Below are 16709 nucleotides of genomic sequence, written 5' to 3' on the forward strand. Positions count from 1 at the left end.
CAGACACCCACCCAGCTGGCTCCTCCTGATGTTTCAGCCTCAAACATCACCTCCCCAGCACCCCTCCCATCGCCTGCTGTCTCTGCGTGGCTACACCTCTCCAGACACCTGTTTCCCAACCCTCTCACCTGCCTCACCCTGTTAGCTCCACAAGGGGGGAAGCACTTTGGGAGTGCCTCGGTCACTTGGTCAGTGTTGTGTCGCTGTGCCTGGAATAGCATCTAGCACGCAGCTCAACACACATGCACCAGAGTACCCTTTAGGAGAGAGGGTCCTTCAGCCAGAAGCATTTATTGAGTGTCTGCTGGACGGCAGATGCACTAGTCAGGCCTGCACACTCCACAGACCCTGCACGAAATTCCTGCCTGTGGCTCCGCACTCGAGGCTGACATTTCAGAAGCCCCGGGAGAAGGATGGGTGGGGAGGGGGCAACCGGGTCACATGGAAGAAAGTGGGAGACTGGACAGAAATCAGTCGCCTTGGGGCCAGAGAAGCAGAGGTGGGGGTGATCGGGTCTTTGGGGGACATGTTCATCACCAAGTGTGTCCTGGAAAAGGACCATCTTCCACGCGGGAAGTTCAAACCCATTCAGTGTCAAAGGGCCCGGTGGGCGTCCAGGGGACATGCCCAGTGGCGACTGACATGTGGAGTGGCTTGGGGAAGAGGCCAGGGCTGGTGAGAAGATGACCCCAGGGCAAGAGTGGCCAGGACTGAGCAGGGAGCCCCGTGCTTAAGAGAGGAGGTGCTGGCGAAGCAGGGGCATCTGGGGCAGAGGAGGCAGGAGTGCGGGGGGGGGGGGGGGGGCTGCAGCCTCTGACCCGGTGATGCAACAGCAAATTCACAAAAAGGAGGCATCGGGAGAGGCTGGGCCCACAGGGGACAGAGGAGGAGTCCAGGCCAGGCCTTCCAGAGCCTGTGGAGCAGGGGCCCTGCAGAGGCGGTGGGCGGGGTGGGGGTCGGCTTGTTATACCAGCTGTGTGATCTTGGGCCAGTCACTTCCCCTCTCTGGGCCTCAAGTTCTCAATTGCTAAATGGAATAGACAACAGAACAGACACCATAGAGCCAGGTCTCTCCCTCGGCACTGGACTCTGGGGCCAGATGGTTCTCTGGAATGGGCATCCTGAGGGCTGCAGAGTGCCACTACCTGCTCCATGCCAGGGGCTTCTCCAGTCAGGACAGCCATGGACATTGCTGCCAGTCCCTGATGGGGGAGAGGCAGAACTGTCCCCTTCCCCCCATTGAGACCCCAGGCTTAGGTGGGTGGCCTGAGGATTCCTTAGCTGCCTTTGCACAGACGGAGGGAAGGGTGGGCTGGCGGGTGCAGCAGCTGGTGAGAGCAGCTGGGAGGAGCTGAGGCTCCCCTCCTCTCACCCTGGGAGGTGGGGGTGACCCCAGGCACGTCCAGGAGGACGTGAAATGGATCTCCCAGCTCAAGCTCGCGTTTCCTCCATCCTCTCCACCTGTCTTCCTAGGTACGGGTTAGCTCAGACCAGACTGCCTCTCAGAGCCCACCGCAGTGTGCCAGGCAAGCCCTGTCCCCCAGGGCTCAAGCCAAGTCCCAGCATCACCTTGGTCATCACCCATCTCCAAGCCACCAGCCACCCCCACCAGCTGCGCTACATGGAGTGGCCCTTTGGTGGCCACCGCCCTGGTCAACCCCAAACTGCAGGCACCACACGTCCTCCTGGTCTGCACACCCGCCCTTGACCCTTTTCCTCCCTCCCCACCCGCTGCAGCCAGCAGCCACTTCCTGACCCGCCCAGCTCCTCTTTCCCCTGTGAAAAGCCTCTGGGGACCCCACTCAGCACGAAGTGCGGGCAGCAGCCCTCCCCTGCCTGCCCCGTTTATATACAGCCCCCAACAGCGCGGCTGAGAATGCTTTTACACTTGCAGGTGGCTGCGAGTGAAATCAAAATAATAATAATAATACATCATTAGCGGCGAACGTGATGAATTCACAGCTCAGCATCCATCAATAAAGCTTTCTGGGGACCAGCCAGCCCCATCCATTTACCACAGGCACAGGCTGCTTTTAAGATGCAACAGCACAGTGGCAGCCGCTGGCCCGGAAGCCAAAAACACTGACTGCCCGCTGTTGGAAGGGTTTGCCCCCCTGAGCTCCTAGCATCCTCTGCCCCTGCCTCCCTGAGCGCATGCCCGGACCAAGCCAGCCCGCCCGGCCATCTCCTTTCTGGTCCTCAAACCGCTGGCGCCCCCTCTTGCCTTTGCCTGGTAGTTCCCCTTGCGGGAGCACCTGCCCCGCAGACCCATCCACTCCAGCCTGCGCACGGAGACTCCTCTGCCCAGCGGCTTTCTACACCCGCGTGGCTCCTATCACCACCGAAAATACAAAGTATCATTTGAAAACTATTGCCTACTCTTGCTGTCTCCCTCAAATGTCATCTCGCCTGTTACAAGATGTTTGTCCATCTTGATGCCTGTTGTATCCCTAGAGGGACCAGCTGTAAGTGGTTTTGCGGTGCTGCGGGCGCACCCAGGGCCTTGCACATGCCAGGCAAGTTCTCTACCACTGAATCACACCCCAGCCCCCGACTAGATTTTTTGGGGCCCAGTGCAAAATGAAAACGTAGGGCTCCTTGGTCACAGGTATTAAGAATTTTAAGGTTTTGACAGCAGGGCATTAAACAAAGGGTCTGGAACACAGTAGGTTCTCAATAAGTATGTTGAGTGAATTTATAAAATAGTGACTCTTCCAGCGACTTGGGAGCTGCAGGCAGACCCTGTCTCAAAACAAACAAAAAAGGCTAGAGATGTGGCTCAGTTTAAAGTGCCCCGGTTCAATCCCCAGTACCCTCCCACACACACACAAAGGTGAGCATGGTGACATGCCATCCCGAGGAGGCCGTCTGGAGGACTGCTTAAGCCCAGGAGTTCAGGGCCAGCCTGGGCAACAGAGACCCTGTCGCACAAAGGGGGCCCTGGACGATAAAAACGAGAGTAGGGCTTTCCAGCAAGCGCGGAGGTGTTGGAGTCTCCGGATCTCTACGAGCCCCAATCTTCCCACTGGTGGGATTTTCACGAAACCTGAAATAGGGCAGCAGCGCGGCGGGGATTCAGAGGAGGCGGGCGACTCCCATTTTAGACGGGGAAATGGGCCCGGGAGGGCGGAGCAAGGAGCGCCCCCTGTCCGGCCTTGGGAGAAAGGCGGGCGCGGGAGCAGCGCTGGAGCTCGGCGCGTGCGCGCGAGGGCGGGCCCGGGCGCAGGTGCGGCGGCTGGACCCGAGAAGCGCGGTCCGGGGAGATCGCCAGGCCATCCGCTGTCGCCAGGGTTGTTTTTCTTCCCTGGGGGCTACTGAACAAAAGCGGAACTTGACTCCGGCTGCCTGCTGCGACACCGGAGAAGGGCAGGAGGAGGAAGGGAGGGCGGGGGATGGCCAGATGCTCGGCTAGGGGAACGGGGGACAGGCCTCCCATCTGCCGCAGCGTCTCGCGCCCGGTCCTCCAGCTCCCGCGCACCGTCCCCTCCCACCCCGACCCCCTCGCCACCTCGCGCCAGTTGCGAGGTCTTGCCGCCTGCCCCGCCGCGCTCCACCTGGACTTTGCGCCTTCAAGGCGCCGTCGCAAACCTTCCCAAACACACCCACGTCCCAAATTAGGTGTCTCTTTGTTAGCTGTAGAAACTTTTTGCAAGACGTGATTTAAACACAGTCCTGCTTTTGCAATTAGGCGTGGTGTGGTTTGGTTACCACTGGCCAAGACTTCTTGGCAATGCTTAGGGAGAAGTGCGAACCGGTCATTCCTCCCGATGGGAGGGAAACTCCAGGATCCTTCCTCTGACCTGGTGTCGCGTTTTTAGGCAGTTAATGGGCCATTGATCCCCTCTCTCCATGTTTGGCACTCTCAATCTCTCCAGTCAACGCACGTCCCCATCTGCACCTGCCAAAGGCCCCCATCCTGTCCAGGTTTGTGCCAAGGTAGCCCCAGGGAGGGCAGGTGTCCCCGCTGTGTGACCCTGAGCAGCTTCCTTGCTCCTTTTATCGTATTTCTTTCTTTTTTGCGGTGCTGGGGATGGAACCCAGGGCCTGAAGCAAGGCCTGCTCAAAGCTCCTGCCTGGCAGCACTGCAAAGCACACTGCAGCTCTTCGGAGTATTTGAGTTTAAATAAATAAAAGTGAAAAAAGCCTCTGGGCTTCGGTTCCCTGGCTAGCACCTGGCTAGCACGTGCCAGGCCCTGGGTTCCATCCCCAGCACCACCCCCCAGTAAATAAAACAATAAACTCAATGGCGTAAACTTAATTTTTAAAAAAGTAAGCTTAAATAATAAAAAAGCTGGGTGCAATGACACACGCCCGTCATCCCAGCAGCTCCAGAGATGGAGGCAGGAGGATTGCAAGTTTGAGGCCAGGCCTAAGCAAGGCCCTAAGCAACTTAGTAAGACTCTGTCTCAAAATAAAAAATAAAAAAGGTTGGGGATGTAGCTCAGTGGTAAAGCACCTCTGGGAAGGAGAAGGAGAAGAACCACCCTGAAACATCAACAATAAAATAAATACAATAGTAAAATAGACTGGCACCAAGGGAAGCCACAGGAGGGTGTTGACAAAGCACAGTCACCTGCCAAATCAGGAAGAGTGAAGCCAGAGCCCCGGAGTAAAGCCCGGCCGGGTTCCTGGCCTCTTCCCTCCTGCCCAGCGCCCTCCCCGTGCTGTCCCCCCACCACTCAGCTCAGCTCCCAAAGGCGGACCCTGCTGGAGACCAGGATGGTGGGAGGCCACATCAGGCAGTAGGAAGGCCAAAGGCCCTGGACTGTGCCTCGCGGTGTGCATCTCCCCTTAGCCACTTTGCTTGGTGACCAGGAAGGTGAGCCAGCCTCTCCAGGCCTGGCTTCGTCCTCAGTCACAAGCCAAGCCCGACCGGGCACCTGAGGCCTGGGGAAGGCTGGCTGCCACCTCAGTGACATGCCTCACGGGGCTTCTGCCCGTGCCTGGGGGCAGCCCACATGCAGGATGCAACTCGGGGGCACCAGGAGGGGCCGGGGTAATGGGACAAAGAGCATCCATCTCTGGGGTTCAGAGTCCCCCAAGGACCCAAGGGCGTCCCGCCCACCCACCACATTCTCTCCCGCCCCCTCCCGCTCAGCTCTTGGCTCTGGGGTCACCTTCCCCCTGGACACCCCTGGCTACTCCCCTGACTCCTGAGCTTGGAATCCCTTCCTCGCTGTATTTGTTTCTGGGCCGCAAAATCTGCCTCTTCTCGGGCTTATCTGGCCGGTTGCACCAGGCAGGGTCTCCCGGGTCTCCCTGCCCTCCTGAGGCCCTCCCTCTGCGCCTGGATCGCCATCTCAGACACATTTGCTGGAGGTGAGCGCTCAGGACTCCCAGAAACGGGGTCCTCAGAGGAGCGCGTGGTCGTCGAGGCTGGTGGAACAAAGATCCTCCGACGGGCGGTACTGGAGGCAAATTGTGAGGGCGGCCATGGGGGACAGGGCAGCCCAGGTGGAGGGAGTGCCGGCTGCACGGGGAGCGGGGAGGCCAGGGCAGCAGGGGGCAGCAGGGGGCACAGGGAAGGCCGCAGGCAGAGGCCAGAGGCCAAGAACCTGACGGCCTGGGGTAGGGGTGGGGAGGAGCCCTCAAGAATCCTGAGCAGGTTGGGCCTGGCCTTATCAAGGCTGGGTAAAGATCAGTCTGATGAGGGGCGGGCCACGGGGTCCAGAGTCTCACCACCTCGTTGGCCCAGCCCTGGGAGGCAGGAGCCTTTGTTTGGGGGTGGCTGGGCATCTCGGGGTCTCACCTCTGTCTTCTTAAATCGAGCGCGAAGGGTCTTCATCGCCAGTGTCTGTGTTCCTCCTTCCCCCAAGCCACCCGGGGAGGGCAGTGGTGGAATAGGGTGAAGGACACCAGTCCTGGTGGATGGCAGGTCAGCTGCCTCCCCTCTGAGAGAGGACCACTTCCTCCACTTCCTCTTCCTTGGGCAGTTCTGGTCCCTGAAGCAAGAAAGGGATCTGCTCCATCTCTTACCTGCTGTGTGTCCTTTGGCAGGTTATTTGCCCTCTCTGAGTTTCACCTCCCTCATCTATAAAATGAGGGAGATAATTCCTTTTTGTTGTTGTTGTTGTTGTTGTACTAGGGATTGAACCCAGGGACAGTCTACCACTGAGTCCCACACCCCCCAGCCCTTTAAAAATTTTTTTTTTTCTGGACAGGGCCTCATAGAATTGCTGAGGCTGGCCTGGAACTTGTGATCCTCCTGCCTCAGCCTCCTGAGCATCTGGGATGACAGGTGTGACTACTGTGCCTGGCAATATTTTCTACTTGACCAACTAGTGGTCGATTTCCAGTGATGTCCTTAGCACAACAGTATGGCAAATAATAGGGGCTCAGTGAATCCACTCTACCAGTGCTAAGTCTGCCTGTGCAGATGGAGCTGGTCTCCAGGCTGTGTGGTCACTGTTGTCAAGATTGACTTCCTTTCATTTCTCCCAGTTCCAAAATCCCATGCTTTGATCAACTTGGCCTCTCACTTCTAGGCAGAGCTCTAACTCTGGAAAGTAGCCGCGCTCCCTCCAGGTGGCGCCTTGGTCCCCTCTGCCCTGGCTCTGCTGCGAGGGAGGGTCAGGGCTGGTTCTGCCTTCCCCTTCGTGGGCACTGGCCCCGGCGGAGGGTCCTCTGCAGAGAACCTCCTCCCGTCCCCTCGTGTCAGTCTGTTCTCTGGGTGAACAGCAGCAACTTGCCACACCAGGGGTCTGTGGCAATGGCTGTGTGCACGCGTGTGCACACCTGGTCCATCCTGTGCACACATGGCTAAAGCGGCAGGGCAGGAATGGCTGGGGGGGGGGGGTGCCAGTGCCAGGGGCTCCCCCTGTCCTAGCCGGATCTCCAGAGAGGCACAGGGAGTGGGGTGGGACGGGCCTCACCTGCCCACAGCTCCTCCAAGTACTCCTACTGCTGGGTGCCCACCTGCACGTCCACCCACCAGTCCTGCTCACAGTTCTTCATCACCCTTAGTCACGCTTCACCCACCCCCCATCCACCATCACCCACCCATAATACCTCCACCTGCCACCCACCTCCCCACCCACCTATCCACTCCCCTAGACACCCTGCACCAACCGATGTGCCTATTCACTCACCACCACCCATCACCCACTTTCCTGCATTCCACCCCAAAGTGGGTGCAATGAGACACCCAGGAGAGAAGCCCTGGGAAGGAGGGGATCTGCAGGCTGGGAGAGGGGGCAGTGCCCTCTAATTTTAGGGAGAGGCTTCCTGAAAGAGATGATGGTCAGCAGGGAGAACCTGGTGGCCAGGGAGCTGGGTGCTAAGCGGTCGTGGCAGGAGAGGTGGTGCATCTCCAGCCAGGTAAAGGCCAGCGGCCAGCAGGAAGGCCTCGCATTGTGAGGGTGCGTGCGTGTTTGGGTGCTGCGGGGTGCGGCAGCCTCTCCCTCCTCCAACGGGGCTGCGTGCCCTGCGGAGCCTCTAGCCGAGGCCTCCCGAATGGCTTCCTCTCCTACCTCCTGCAGCTCCAGTGCCCTGCGCCAGGCCTCTGAGCCCACTGCGGCTCCAGTTACCCACTTCCAGCTGGGCCACGGGCTTGCACCAGCAGCTTCCAGCACTTGCTCAGCTCTGACACCCGATCAGCCCTGAGCGCTCTGAGCGTGCTGCCGCCCCAAGGGGCTGGGGATGCACTGGGGGAGGAGACAGGCTGGCGGACGGGCCAGAGGGAGGACTGGGGCTCTTCCCCATCATCCCTGACTGAAAGGTTTCTGGAAGGAGCTGCTTTGCCCTTCCTCCCACCTGTCACCTGCTGCCTCTGCTGCCAGGAGGCCCTTTCCACCCTCGTGTCACCCTCCTTCTACCGGATAGCACTGGGTCTTCAGACCTTTGCTGCCACAGCCCTCCTCCAGGCTGCCCTCAGGCGTCCCAGGCTGGACACCCTCGTGGCCCTGTGCCCTCTGCGCACCCATCACATCTAATCGCAGGTGTCACCACTGCCTGGCCACGTTGTGCCCATAGCCAGCCCGCGGGTAAGGTGGGCGACGTCCTCCTTCCCTGGCGTCCCCTGGCTCCAGCAGGGACTGCAGGGGCCTCAAGCCACCGCCCCGAAGCCATGGGCAGTTTCCCTAGGTGCAGCGACGGCCTGCCCTGCTGGAGCAGCTCATCCGCCTGGATGCCTTCAGACCACTCAGTGGCTTTGAGACGCTCCCTCGCACTGGGGTCCTGGGTCCCCTTTCCATGGCACTGTCCTCATGAAGTTCCCTCGTGTGCTCCCTCACTTTGGGGGTGACTGGAGAACTCAGGTGGGTGGCTTCCCGCCGGGGCCACCGCGCGAGCCAACCAGCGGCTCTTTTCCAGCACTAAATCTGGCGCCGGCGGCGTCACTAGCGGCGCCTGCGTCTGCGGGGCGCGGCCAGCCGCGCGGCTCCTCCCTCCTCCCGGCTCCATTTCCGGCGGAAGCGACCTCAACAAGGGAAACTTTATTGTTCCGTCCGGGCGGCGACGATGTCGGTGAATTACGCGGCCGGGCTGTCGCCGTATGCGGATAAGGGCAAGTGCGGCCTCCCCGAGGTGAGCGCCGCGGGTTCCCGAAGGCCGACCCCACGGCCGCGGGCGTGGCGGGTCGGGCGGTTGCGGGGCATTGTGGGAATCTCAGGAGGCACCCCGGCTAGACAATGGGAGGGACTTCCCAGGGAGGAGGGGGCGGGGCCGAGAGAGGGACCGGGTCGGGGAAGGTCTGCCCGGCTGATGGGAGAGGACGGGGGTGTGATTCCAGCGAAAGCCACGGCAGGGCCCCGGTGGGAGGCGGGCGTGACCCACCCAGCCGGACCGGGACTCCGTGCCAGGCTGGGGCGTGGCCCCTGACCCCGGGGACTGGGAAGGGTTCTGAGCGGGAGGGGTCGAGGTGGCCGGTGGCCGAGACCCCTGCGTCCCGGAGGGCAAGTGCGGGGAAGCTGCCCTGCGCACGGGCCTGGGCGCCGGGCTGGCCCCCGCCCCTCTCCTGCACCCGGGCGCACCGAGCGCCCGGGTGACCAGGTGTGACCTGGGGCTGGGGAGCCGGGAGCAGGACGGAGCTGAGGACCAGCCACCTCTCACCGTCCCTCCCCCGGGCGGACGGGACAGGCCTGCCCCTGCCCCTCGGGGACTCGCTGGGGACCCTGGGGACTCACTGGACTGCCTGTCGCCGCGCAGATCTTCGACCCCCCGGAGGAGCTGGAGCGCAAGGTGCGGGAGCTGGCGCTGCTCGTGGCGCGGGCCTCCCACGTGGTGTTCCACACGGGCGCGGGCATCAGCACGGGCGCCGGCATCCCTGACTTCAGGTGTGTGTCCCCCGGCCGAGGGACCCGGGGTCGGGGGTCCCTGCAACCACAGCCCGCTGTGCTGTCCCCCGGGGGCCAGAACCTGGCCCTGAACTCGCCTGGCTGCAAAGGGTGCTGGGAAGTGTGGCCGCCATCAGGGGGATGTCCCCCCGCACCTGGGGGACAGCGAGCTGGTCACCCGGGGTTCTGTGGCCACAGGGACATCAGGTCGGCTCTCACTGCCAGGAGGGCGGGGCCAGGCAGGCCTTGCCCTTGGGAGCCTCCATCTCCTGGTCCTCTGGGCAGGTGGGCCAGGTGCTGTCCAGGCTGCCCGAGTCCAGCAGCTGCCCGAGCCGGGGGTCTTGTTGCTGGAAAGGACGGGGCTCAACCTTGGCCAGACTGTGGCCCTTTCCCAAGAGCCTCCTGGGCCCCAGGCCCAGGCCCAGACCCTTCCAGCGGGACCGGGTCCCAGGGCTGCTGAGCCCTGCCCACCCGGCTCCCCTATCACAGTCACTGGTCACGGGTCAAGGTCACAGGTCACAGTCACAGGGCGCCCTCTGGGCTCAGGTCCAGCCCTGAGCCACTGCCCTGCTCCCCTGCTGTGGCCCCCAGACCCCGGCCTTCCTCCCTCGGGCAGCTGCCGCCTTCCTCCCCCACAGTCCCCAGTGAGGCCCCTTCCGCTGCTGCCCCAGCTCTGGGTCCCTCCCTGTGACCAGACCTGACCCTGCAGGGCTGGAGGGCCAGAGTCCAGCTGTGTCTCCCCCATAACTCCTTGAGGGCAGGGCAGGGGTCTACTATGACCCCAGCATCACCAGTGTAGCCAGGGTCAGCTTGACGGGCCTGCGCTCCGTGCTCTGGACCTGTCTTCCCGTCCCTGCCTGCTCTCTCTGTCCCTGTCCTTCCCTCTGGCTCTCTCCGTCTGCTCTGCTCTGCCTTCCTCTGATTCTTTTGTCTGTCTCTGATTCTTTGTCTCCTTGGCTCCGATTCTGTCTCCTTCGCTGCCTTCGCCTGTTTCCTCCAAACCCTCCCCCTGTACCTCCAGGGGCCCCCGCGGCGTCTGGACCATGGAGGAGCGCGGCCTGGCCCCCCAGTTCGACACCACCTTCGAGAGCGCGCAGCCCACGAAGACGCACATGGCGCTGGTGCAGCTGGAGCGGGTGGGCCTGCTCCGCTTCCTGGTCAGTCAGAACGTGGACGGGCTGCACGTGCGCTCCGGCTTCCCCAGGTGACTGGCCCTGCCTGCCCCGGCCTGGGGCGCCACACCCTAGTCCCCCGCTCCTGGGGCTCATCACAGCTCTGCGCGCCCCCCGACCCGGGGCTTCTAGGTCTTTCTCCACCTGCTGGGAGAAGCTGCCCTCAGATCAGCCAGGCTGGTGGGGGTGGAGCGTCCCCAGGGTGGCTCCCCTCAGGCGAGACCCCCTCAGGGGTGACCCCCCTCAGGTGTGACCCCTTCAGGCATTGCTCCCCTCAGGTGTGACTCCTCTCAGGTATGAACTCCCTCAGGTGTTGCTCCCCTCAGGTGTGACTCCCTCAGGTGTGACTCCCCTCAGGTGTGACCTCCTCAGGTGTGACCTCCTCAGGTGTGACTCCCCTCAGGTGTGACTCCCCTTAGGTGTAACCCCTCAGGTGTGACTCCCCTCAGGTGTGACTCCCTCAGGTGTGACTCTCCTCAGGTGTGACTCCCCTCAGGTGTGACTCCTCAGGTGTGACTCCCCTCAGGTGTGACTCCCCTCAGGTGTAACCCCTCAGGTGTGACTCCCTCAGGTGTGACTCCCCTCAGGTGTGACTCCCCTCAGGTGTAACCCCTCAGGTGTAACCCCTCAGGTGTAACCCCTCAGGTGTGACTCCCCTCAGGTGTAACCCCTCAGGTGTGACTCCCCTCAGGTGTTGCTCCCCTCAGGGGTGACCCCTTCAGGCATTGCTCCCCTCAGGTGTGACCCCTTCAGGCATTGCTCCCCTCAGGCGAGACCCCCTCAGGGGTGACCTCCCTCAGGTGTGACCCCCCTCAGGTGTGACCCCTTCAGGCATTGCTCCCCTCAGGTGTGACTCCTTTCAGGTATGAACTCCCTCAGGTGTTGCTCCCCTCAGGTGTGACTCCCTCAGGTGTGACTCCCCTCAGGTGTGACCTCCTCAGGTGTGACTCCCCTCAGGTGTGACTCCCCTCAGGTGTAACCCCTCAGGTGTGACTCCCTCAGGTGTGACTCCCTCAGGTGTGACTCCCCTCAGGTGTGACTCCCTCAGGTGTGACTCCCCTCAGGTGTAACCCCTCAGGTGTAACCCCTCAGGTGTAACCCCTCAGGTGTGACTCCCCTCAGGTGTAACCCCTCAGGTGTGACTCCCCTCAGGTGTTGCTCCCCTCAGGTGTGACTCCCCTCAGGTGTAACCCCTCAGGTGTGACTCCCCTCAGGTGTGACTCCCTCAGGTGTGACCCCCTCAGGTGTGACTCCCCTCAGGTGTGACCTCCTCAGGTGTGACTCCCCTCAGGTGTGACTCCCCTCAGGTGTGACTCCCTCAGGTGTGACTCCCCTCAGGTGTAACCCCTCAGGTGTAACCCCTCAGGTGTTGCTCCCCTCAGGTGTTGCTCCCCTCAGGTGTGACTCCCCTCAGGTGTAACCCCTCAGGTGTGACTCCCCTCAGGTGTGACTCCCCTCAGGTGTGACTCTCCCAGGTGTGACTCCCTCAGGTGTGACCCCCTCAGGTGTGACTCCCTCAGGTATAACCCCCTCAGGTGTGACTCCCCTCAGGTGTGACTCCCTCAGGTGTGACTCCCCTCAGGTGTGACTCCCCTCAGGTGTAACCCCTCAGGTGTGACTCCCCTCAGGTGTGACTCCCCTCAGGTGTGACTCTCCCAGGTGTGACTCCCTCAGGTGTGACCTCCTCAGGTGTGACTCCCCTCAGGTGTGACTCCCTCAGGTGTGACTCCTCTCAGGTGTGACTCCCCTCAGGTGTGACTCCCCTCAGGTGTGACTCCCCTCAGGTATGATTCCCTCAGGTGTAACCCCTCAGGTGTGACTCCCCTCAGGTGTAACCCCCTCAGGTGTTGCTCCCCTCAGGTGTGACTCCCCTCAGGTGTAACCCCTCAGGTGTGACTCCCCTCAGGTGTGACTCCCCCAGGTGTGACTCCCTCAGGTGTGACCTCCTCAGGTGTGACTCCCCTCAGGTGTGACTCCCCTCAGGTGTGACTCCCCCAGGTGTGACTCCCCTCAGGTGTAACCCCTCAGGTGTGACTCCCCTCAGGTGTGACTCTCCCAGGTGTGACTCCCTCAGGTGTGACCTCCTCAGGTGTGACTCCCCTCAGGTGTGACTCCCCTCAGGTGTGACTCCCTCAGGTGTGACTCCCCTCAGGTGTAACCCCTCAGGTGTAACCCCTCAGGTGTTGCTCCCCTCAGGTGTGACTCCCCTCAGGTGTAACCCCTCAGGTGTGACTCCCCTCAGGTGTGACTCCCCTCAGGTGTGACTCTCTCAGGTGTGACCCCCTCAGGTGTGACTCCCCTCAGGTATAACTCCCTCAGGTGTGACTCCCTCAGGTGTGACTCCCTCAGGTGTGACTCCCCTCAGGTGTGACTCCCCTCAGGTGTAACCCCTCAGGTGTGACTCCCCTCAGGTGTGACTCCCCTCAGGTGTGACTCTCCCAGGTGTGACTCCCTCAGGTGTGACCTCCTCAGGTGTGACTCCCTCAGGTGTGACTCCCTCAGGTGTGACTCCTCTCAGGTGTGACTCCCCTCAGGTGTAACCCCCTCAGGTGTGACTCCCCTCAGGTGTGACTCCCCTCAGGTATGATTCCCTCAGGTGTAACCCCTCAGGTGTGACTCCCCTCAGGTGTAACCCCCTCAGGTGTTGCTCCCCTCAGGTGTGACTCCCCTCAGGTGTAACCCCTCAGGTGTGACTCCCCTCAGGTGTGACTCCCCCAGGTGTGACTCCCTCAGGTGTGACCTCCTCAGGTGTGACTCCCCTCAGGTGTGACTCCCCTCAGGTGTGACTCCCCCCAGGTGTGACCCCCTCAGGTGTGACTCCCCTCAGGTGTGACCTCCTCAGGTGTGACTCCCCTCAGGTGTGCCGGGTGGCAGGGCGGGTCCTGAGCTTGCTGCTTGCTTGGTTTCAAGATGCCCTCCTTTCTGGTGCTGGCGGAGCCCAGGTCCTGGCGCTGCCCCTGAGCCCTGCTGCAGCCCAGACTTGGTCCACACCCGAGTGCCCTCCCTGCCCCAAGACCCTGTGGTTGTGGGTGGACGGAGCCTGAGCTGCTGCAGGCCAGGCCTGGATGCCACACCTGAGCACGCGGGATGGGCCTTGGACGGGGCACAGAGACACCCAGGCGGCCTCTTGGGCACACAGTTGCACCCAGGCTCCCAGTGCCAGCCCTCACACGCAGGAGCAAGCTGGCCCCAGCGCAGGTGTTTACTTATTGAGCTCCTACTGCGTGCCAGGCTCTTCTAGTGCGGGACATGGAGTGGACCAGACAGATGGCAGTTGTTCCCTGTGTCCCAGGGCCTGTGCTTCGGTGGGGCAGAAGTGGGGTCCCTGGACCTGTGTCGGGGGGTCCCCATCCTGAGTGCACACAGTGGGGCGCTGGGAACTGTGGCTGTGAAGGGGCGGTCAGCAGGGCTCCCCTGTGGAGGTGGCACTGCAGCAGGGACCCCGGGAGGTGGCAGGGGAGCCACAGGGAAGCACCTGCCACGCCTCTTGTTTGGAACCCTTGACATCCAAAGACTTGGTTGTCACTGTCTCGTTCCACAGAGAGGGACTGAGGCACAGAGAGGGTAAGAGGCTGGCTCAGGGCTGCTCAGCAGGTTTGCTCTCTCCCTGCCCCACAGCCTGTGCTCTGGGGCAGGCATGCCACATTTCTCTCGTGGCCAGCTGGAATCCCAACCCTGTCCTTCCACCGGGCGGCCCGGCAGCCTCCTCCACTTTGGAAGGGGGCAGGCACGTTACCAAGAAAAAGGCTGCCCGTCTGCAGAGGTGGGGTCAGCCATGAGGACAGTGAGAGAGGCACAGAGAGGTCGGGCCGCTGTGCAGGGATGCACAGCGCATGGATGGGCCGGAAGGTGGGGGGACTGGCTTGGTCTTGTGGATGCGGGGCCTGGGCACCCAGGGAGCCCCCCGGCAGCCTCTTCCTTCCTCTCGCACAGGGACAAGCTGGCTGAGCTGCACGGGAACATGTTTGTAGAAGAGTGTGTCAAGTGCAGGACGTGAGTGGCAGGGCTGGGGGGGACAGGCTGGCTGTGGGTGTCATCGGTGGGGGGGACAGGCTGGCTGTGGGTGTCGGGGGGACAGGCTGGCTGTGCATGACAGCAGGCTGCTGGGAGAGCTGGTGACAGTGACCCAGCTGCCGGGGCCCTGGGAGTCCAGTCTGATGCTCCCGGAGACCCAGGGGCGTGGGAGGCCTGGCACGGCCCTCCGGGGACACTGGTGGTCCCGCCGCTGCCCGCGTGGTCAAGGTCACATGGCTGTCTCCTGTGTGTCTTCTCCCTTCTTGGAGGACCAGCCGTCCCCCTCCTCTGGTAGGACCTTGTCTCCACTGACCACACCCACAGTGACCCCGCTGTCAGACAGGGTCACCCTCTGGGTCACTGGGCTTAAGCTTCAGCAGGTCCTTTTGGGTGACACAGCCCAGCCCACGACAGGGAGTGACCCCCACTCTGGCCGCTGACCTTCCAAGTGGCTGGCTGCAGACCTCCGTCCAGTGCCCTGACTCGGGTGCCCCAGCCCTTCCCGAGTGCAGAGCCTTGGCTTCTGGTGTGGCTCTGCGCGCGGGGAAGGACCCAGGGCCTGGCTGGCTCGTGCCAGGCGAGCGCTGGCCACCGGGCTTCTCCTGGTCCCCTGCGGGGCTCCCACAGGGCCCACCCCCTCCCGTCTGCGGACTCCTCCTGCTGGGGTCCCGGTTCAGGGACCCCTTCCCCGAGAGCGTCTCGGAGAAAGCCCAGCGCTGCCCGGGGCTTCAGGGCGGCCCGCGAGACCCTTGTCCTGCCTCCTTCCTCCTGGCGCAGGCAGTATGTCCGGGACACGGTCGTGGGCACCATGGGCCTCAAGGCCACCGGCCGGCTCTGCACCATGGCCAAGGCGAGAGGGCTGCGGGCCTGCAGGTGAGTGACCCTCCCCACCCCCCAGCCCCGGGGGCCAGGGGGCCGGCTGACCCTCCACTGCCCACAGGGGGGAGCTGAGAGACACCATCCTGGACTGGGAAGATGCCCTGCCCGACCGGGACCTGGCTCGAGCCGACGAGGCCAGCAGGTGAGACCCCTGTGCCCGGGTGGGGGTGGCAGGGGGGCAGGGACTCGGGCGGGCGGACTCCTGGGCGGGGCTGGACTGAGCCTGTGCTCCTGGCCCCAGGACCGCCGACCTGTCCATCACCCTGGGCACCTCCCTGCAAATCCGGCCCAGTGGGAACCTGCCGCTGGCCACCAAGCGCCGGGGAGGCCGGCTGGTCATCGTGAACCTGCAGCCCACCAAGCACGTAGGTGCCGAGCCCACCCCTGCCCGGGCCCCGGGCCTCTGCCCCGCCTGACCCTGCTCTCCCCACAGGACCGGCATGCTGACCTGCGCATCCACGGCTACGTCGACCAGGTCATGACCCGGCTCATGAAGCACCTGGGGCTGGAGATCCCCGCCTGGGACGGGCCCCGCGTGCTGGACAGGGCCCTGCCACCCCTGCCGCGCCCGCCGGTGCCCAAGCTGGAGCCCAAGGAGGAGCCCCCCAGCGACCCCGGGCCGGAGCCCAGCGTGGAGCCCCGGGCCCCACACAATGGCTGCAAGCCCCCCAGCCCCAAGAGGGAGCCGCCGGACAGCCCTGCCCCCCGCCGGCCTCCCAAGAGGGTGAAGGCCGAGGCGGCACCCAGCTGACCAGGCGCTGGCCCGGGCCCCCATGGAAACCTTGGACTCCTCTTCCTCACGGTCTCACTGTTACTTGTCCCTGTCCCCGGGGACCTCAGGGAGCTGAGAGCCGGACTCCAGGCCCAGGGCGGTGGCCTCCACTGTCGGGTTGGCTCTTGGGCCCGCAGTGCCACCCGGGCCCGCCGCCCACCACGGCCAGCCTCCGACTCAGGACTTGTGGGAGCGGGTGCAGACGCCCTCCTCCCCAGTTTCCAGCCTCAAGGGGGAGCGCCCTGGCCCTGGGCTCCTCTGGGGACTCCGCACACTCCCTCCCCGTCAGCTCTTGATCTGCCTCCCAAGGCCACCTTCAGGGACCCCCACGGGGAGCCGGGACCCCCCCCCCCCCCGCCCCGCCGCTGAGGGCAGGGCTGCGGGGAGAGGGTCCCGGGCCTCCCCAGGTCTTCAACGCAATAAAGACAGAGTCCTCGCAGCTGGGCGCCTGGCAGTCCCTTGGCGCAGCACCCTGGGGACAGGGGACGGCTTCGCCCCTCCCGACCTGCCATCCTGGGGCTGGGGGGGCGCTCCTGCAGCCCCTGGCCCTGGTTACGCCCTCTGTCCCCAGGGGCGTGTCCCTGGACGAGAGAGACCCCT

At 63.3% G+C, this 16709-nt stretch overlaps 1 protein-coding gene across 3 annotated transcripts; it reads left to right on the forward strand.

The window, feature by feature from the left end:
- Positions 1-8421: 8421 nt before the first annotated feature.
- Positions 8422-16540, forward strand: Sirt6 (sirtuin 6). Of its 3 annotated transcripts, none has more exons than XM_026404420.2 (8): positions 8422-8523; positions 9145-9272; positions 10294-10476; positions 14378-14437; positions 15236-15331; positions 15399-15479; positions 15579-15702; positions 15771-16540. In XM_026404420.2, the coding sequence occupies exons 1-8, from the start codon at positions 8458-8460 to the stop codon at positions 16086-16088; spliced, it is 1056 nt and encodes a 351-aa protein (XP_026260205.2). In that variant the 5' UTR covers positions 8422-8457; the 3' UTR covers positions 16089-16540. The 3 variants fall into 3 exon arrangements, with proteins under 3 accessions (XP_026260205.2, XP_026260206.2, XP_026260208.2); XM_026404421.2 differs by lacking the exon at positions 8422-8523 and adding an exon at positions 8662-8716; XM_026404423.2 differs by lacking the exon at positions 8422-8523 and adding an exon at positions 8668-8687.
- The last annotated feature ends 169 nt before the right edge of the window (positions 16541-16709 follow it).

Source organism: Urocitellus parryii, chromosome 3 (assembly GCF_045843805.1).
Source record: "Urocitellus parryii isolate mUroPar1 chromosome 3, mUroPar1.hap1, whole genome shotgun sequence".
Classification (NCBI taxonomy): domain Eukaryota; kingdom Metazoa; phylum Chordata; class Mammalia; order Rodentia; family Sciuridae; genus Urocitellus; species Urocitellus parryii.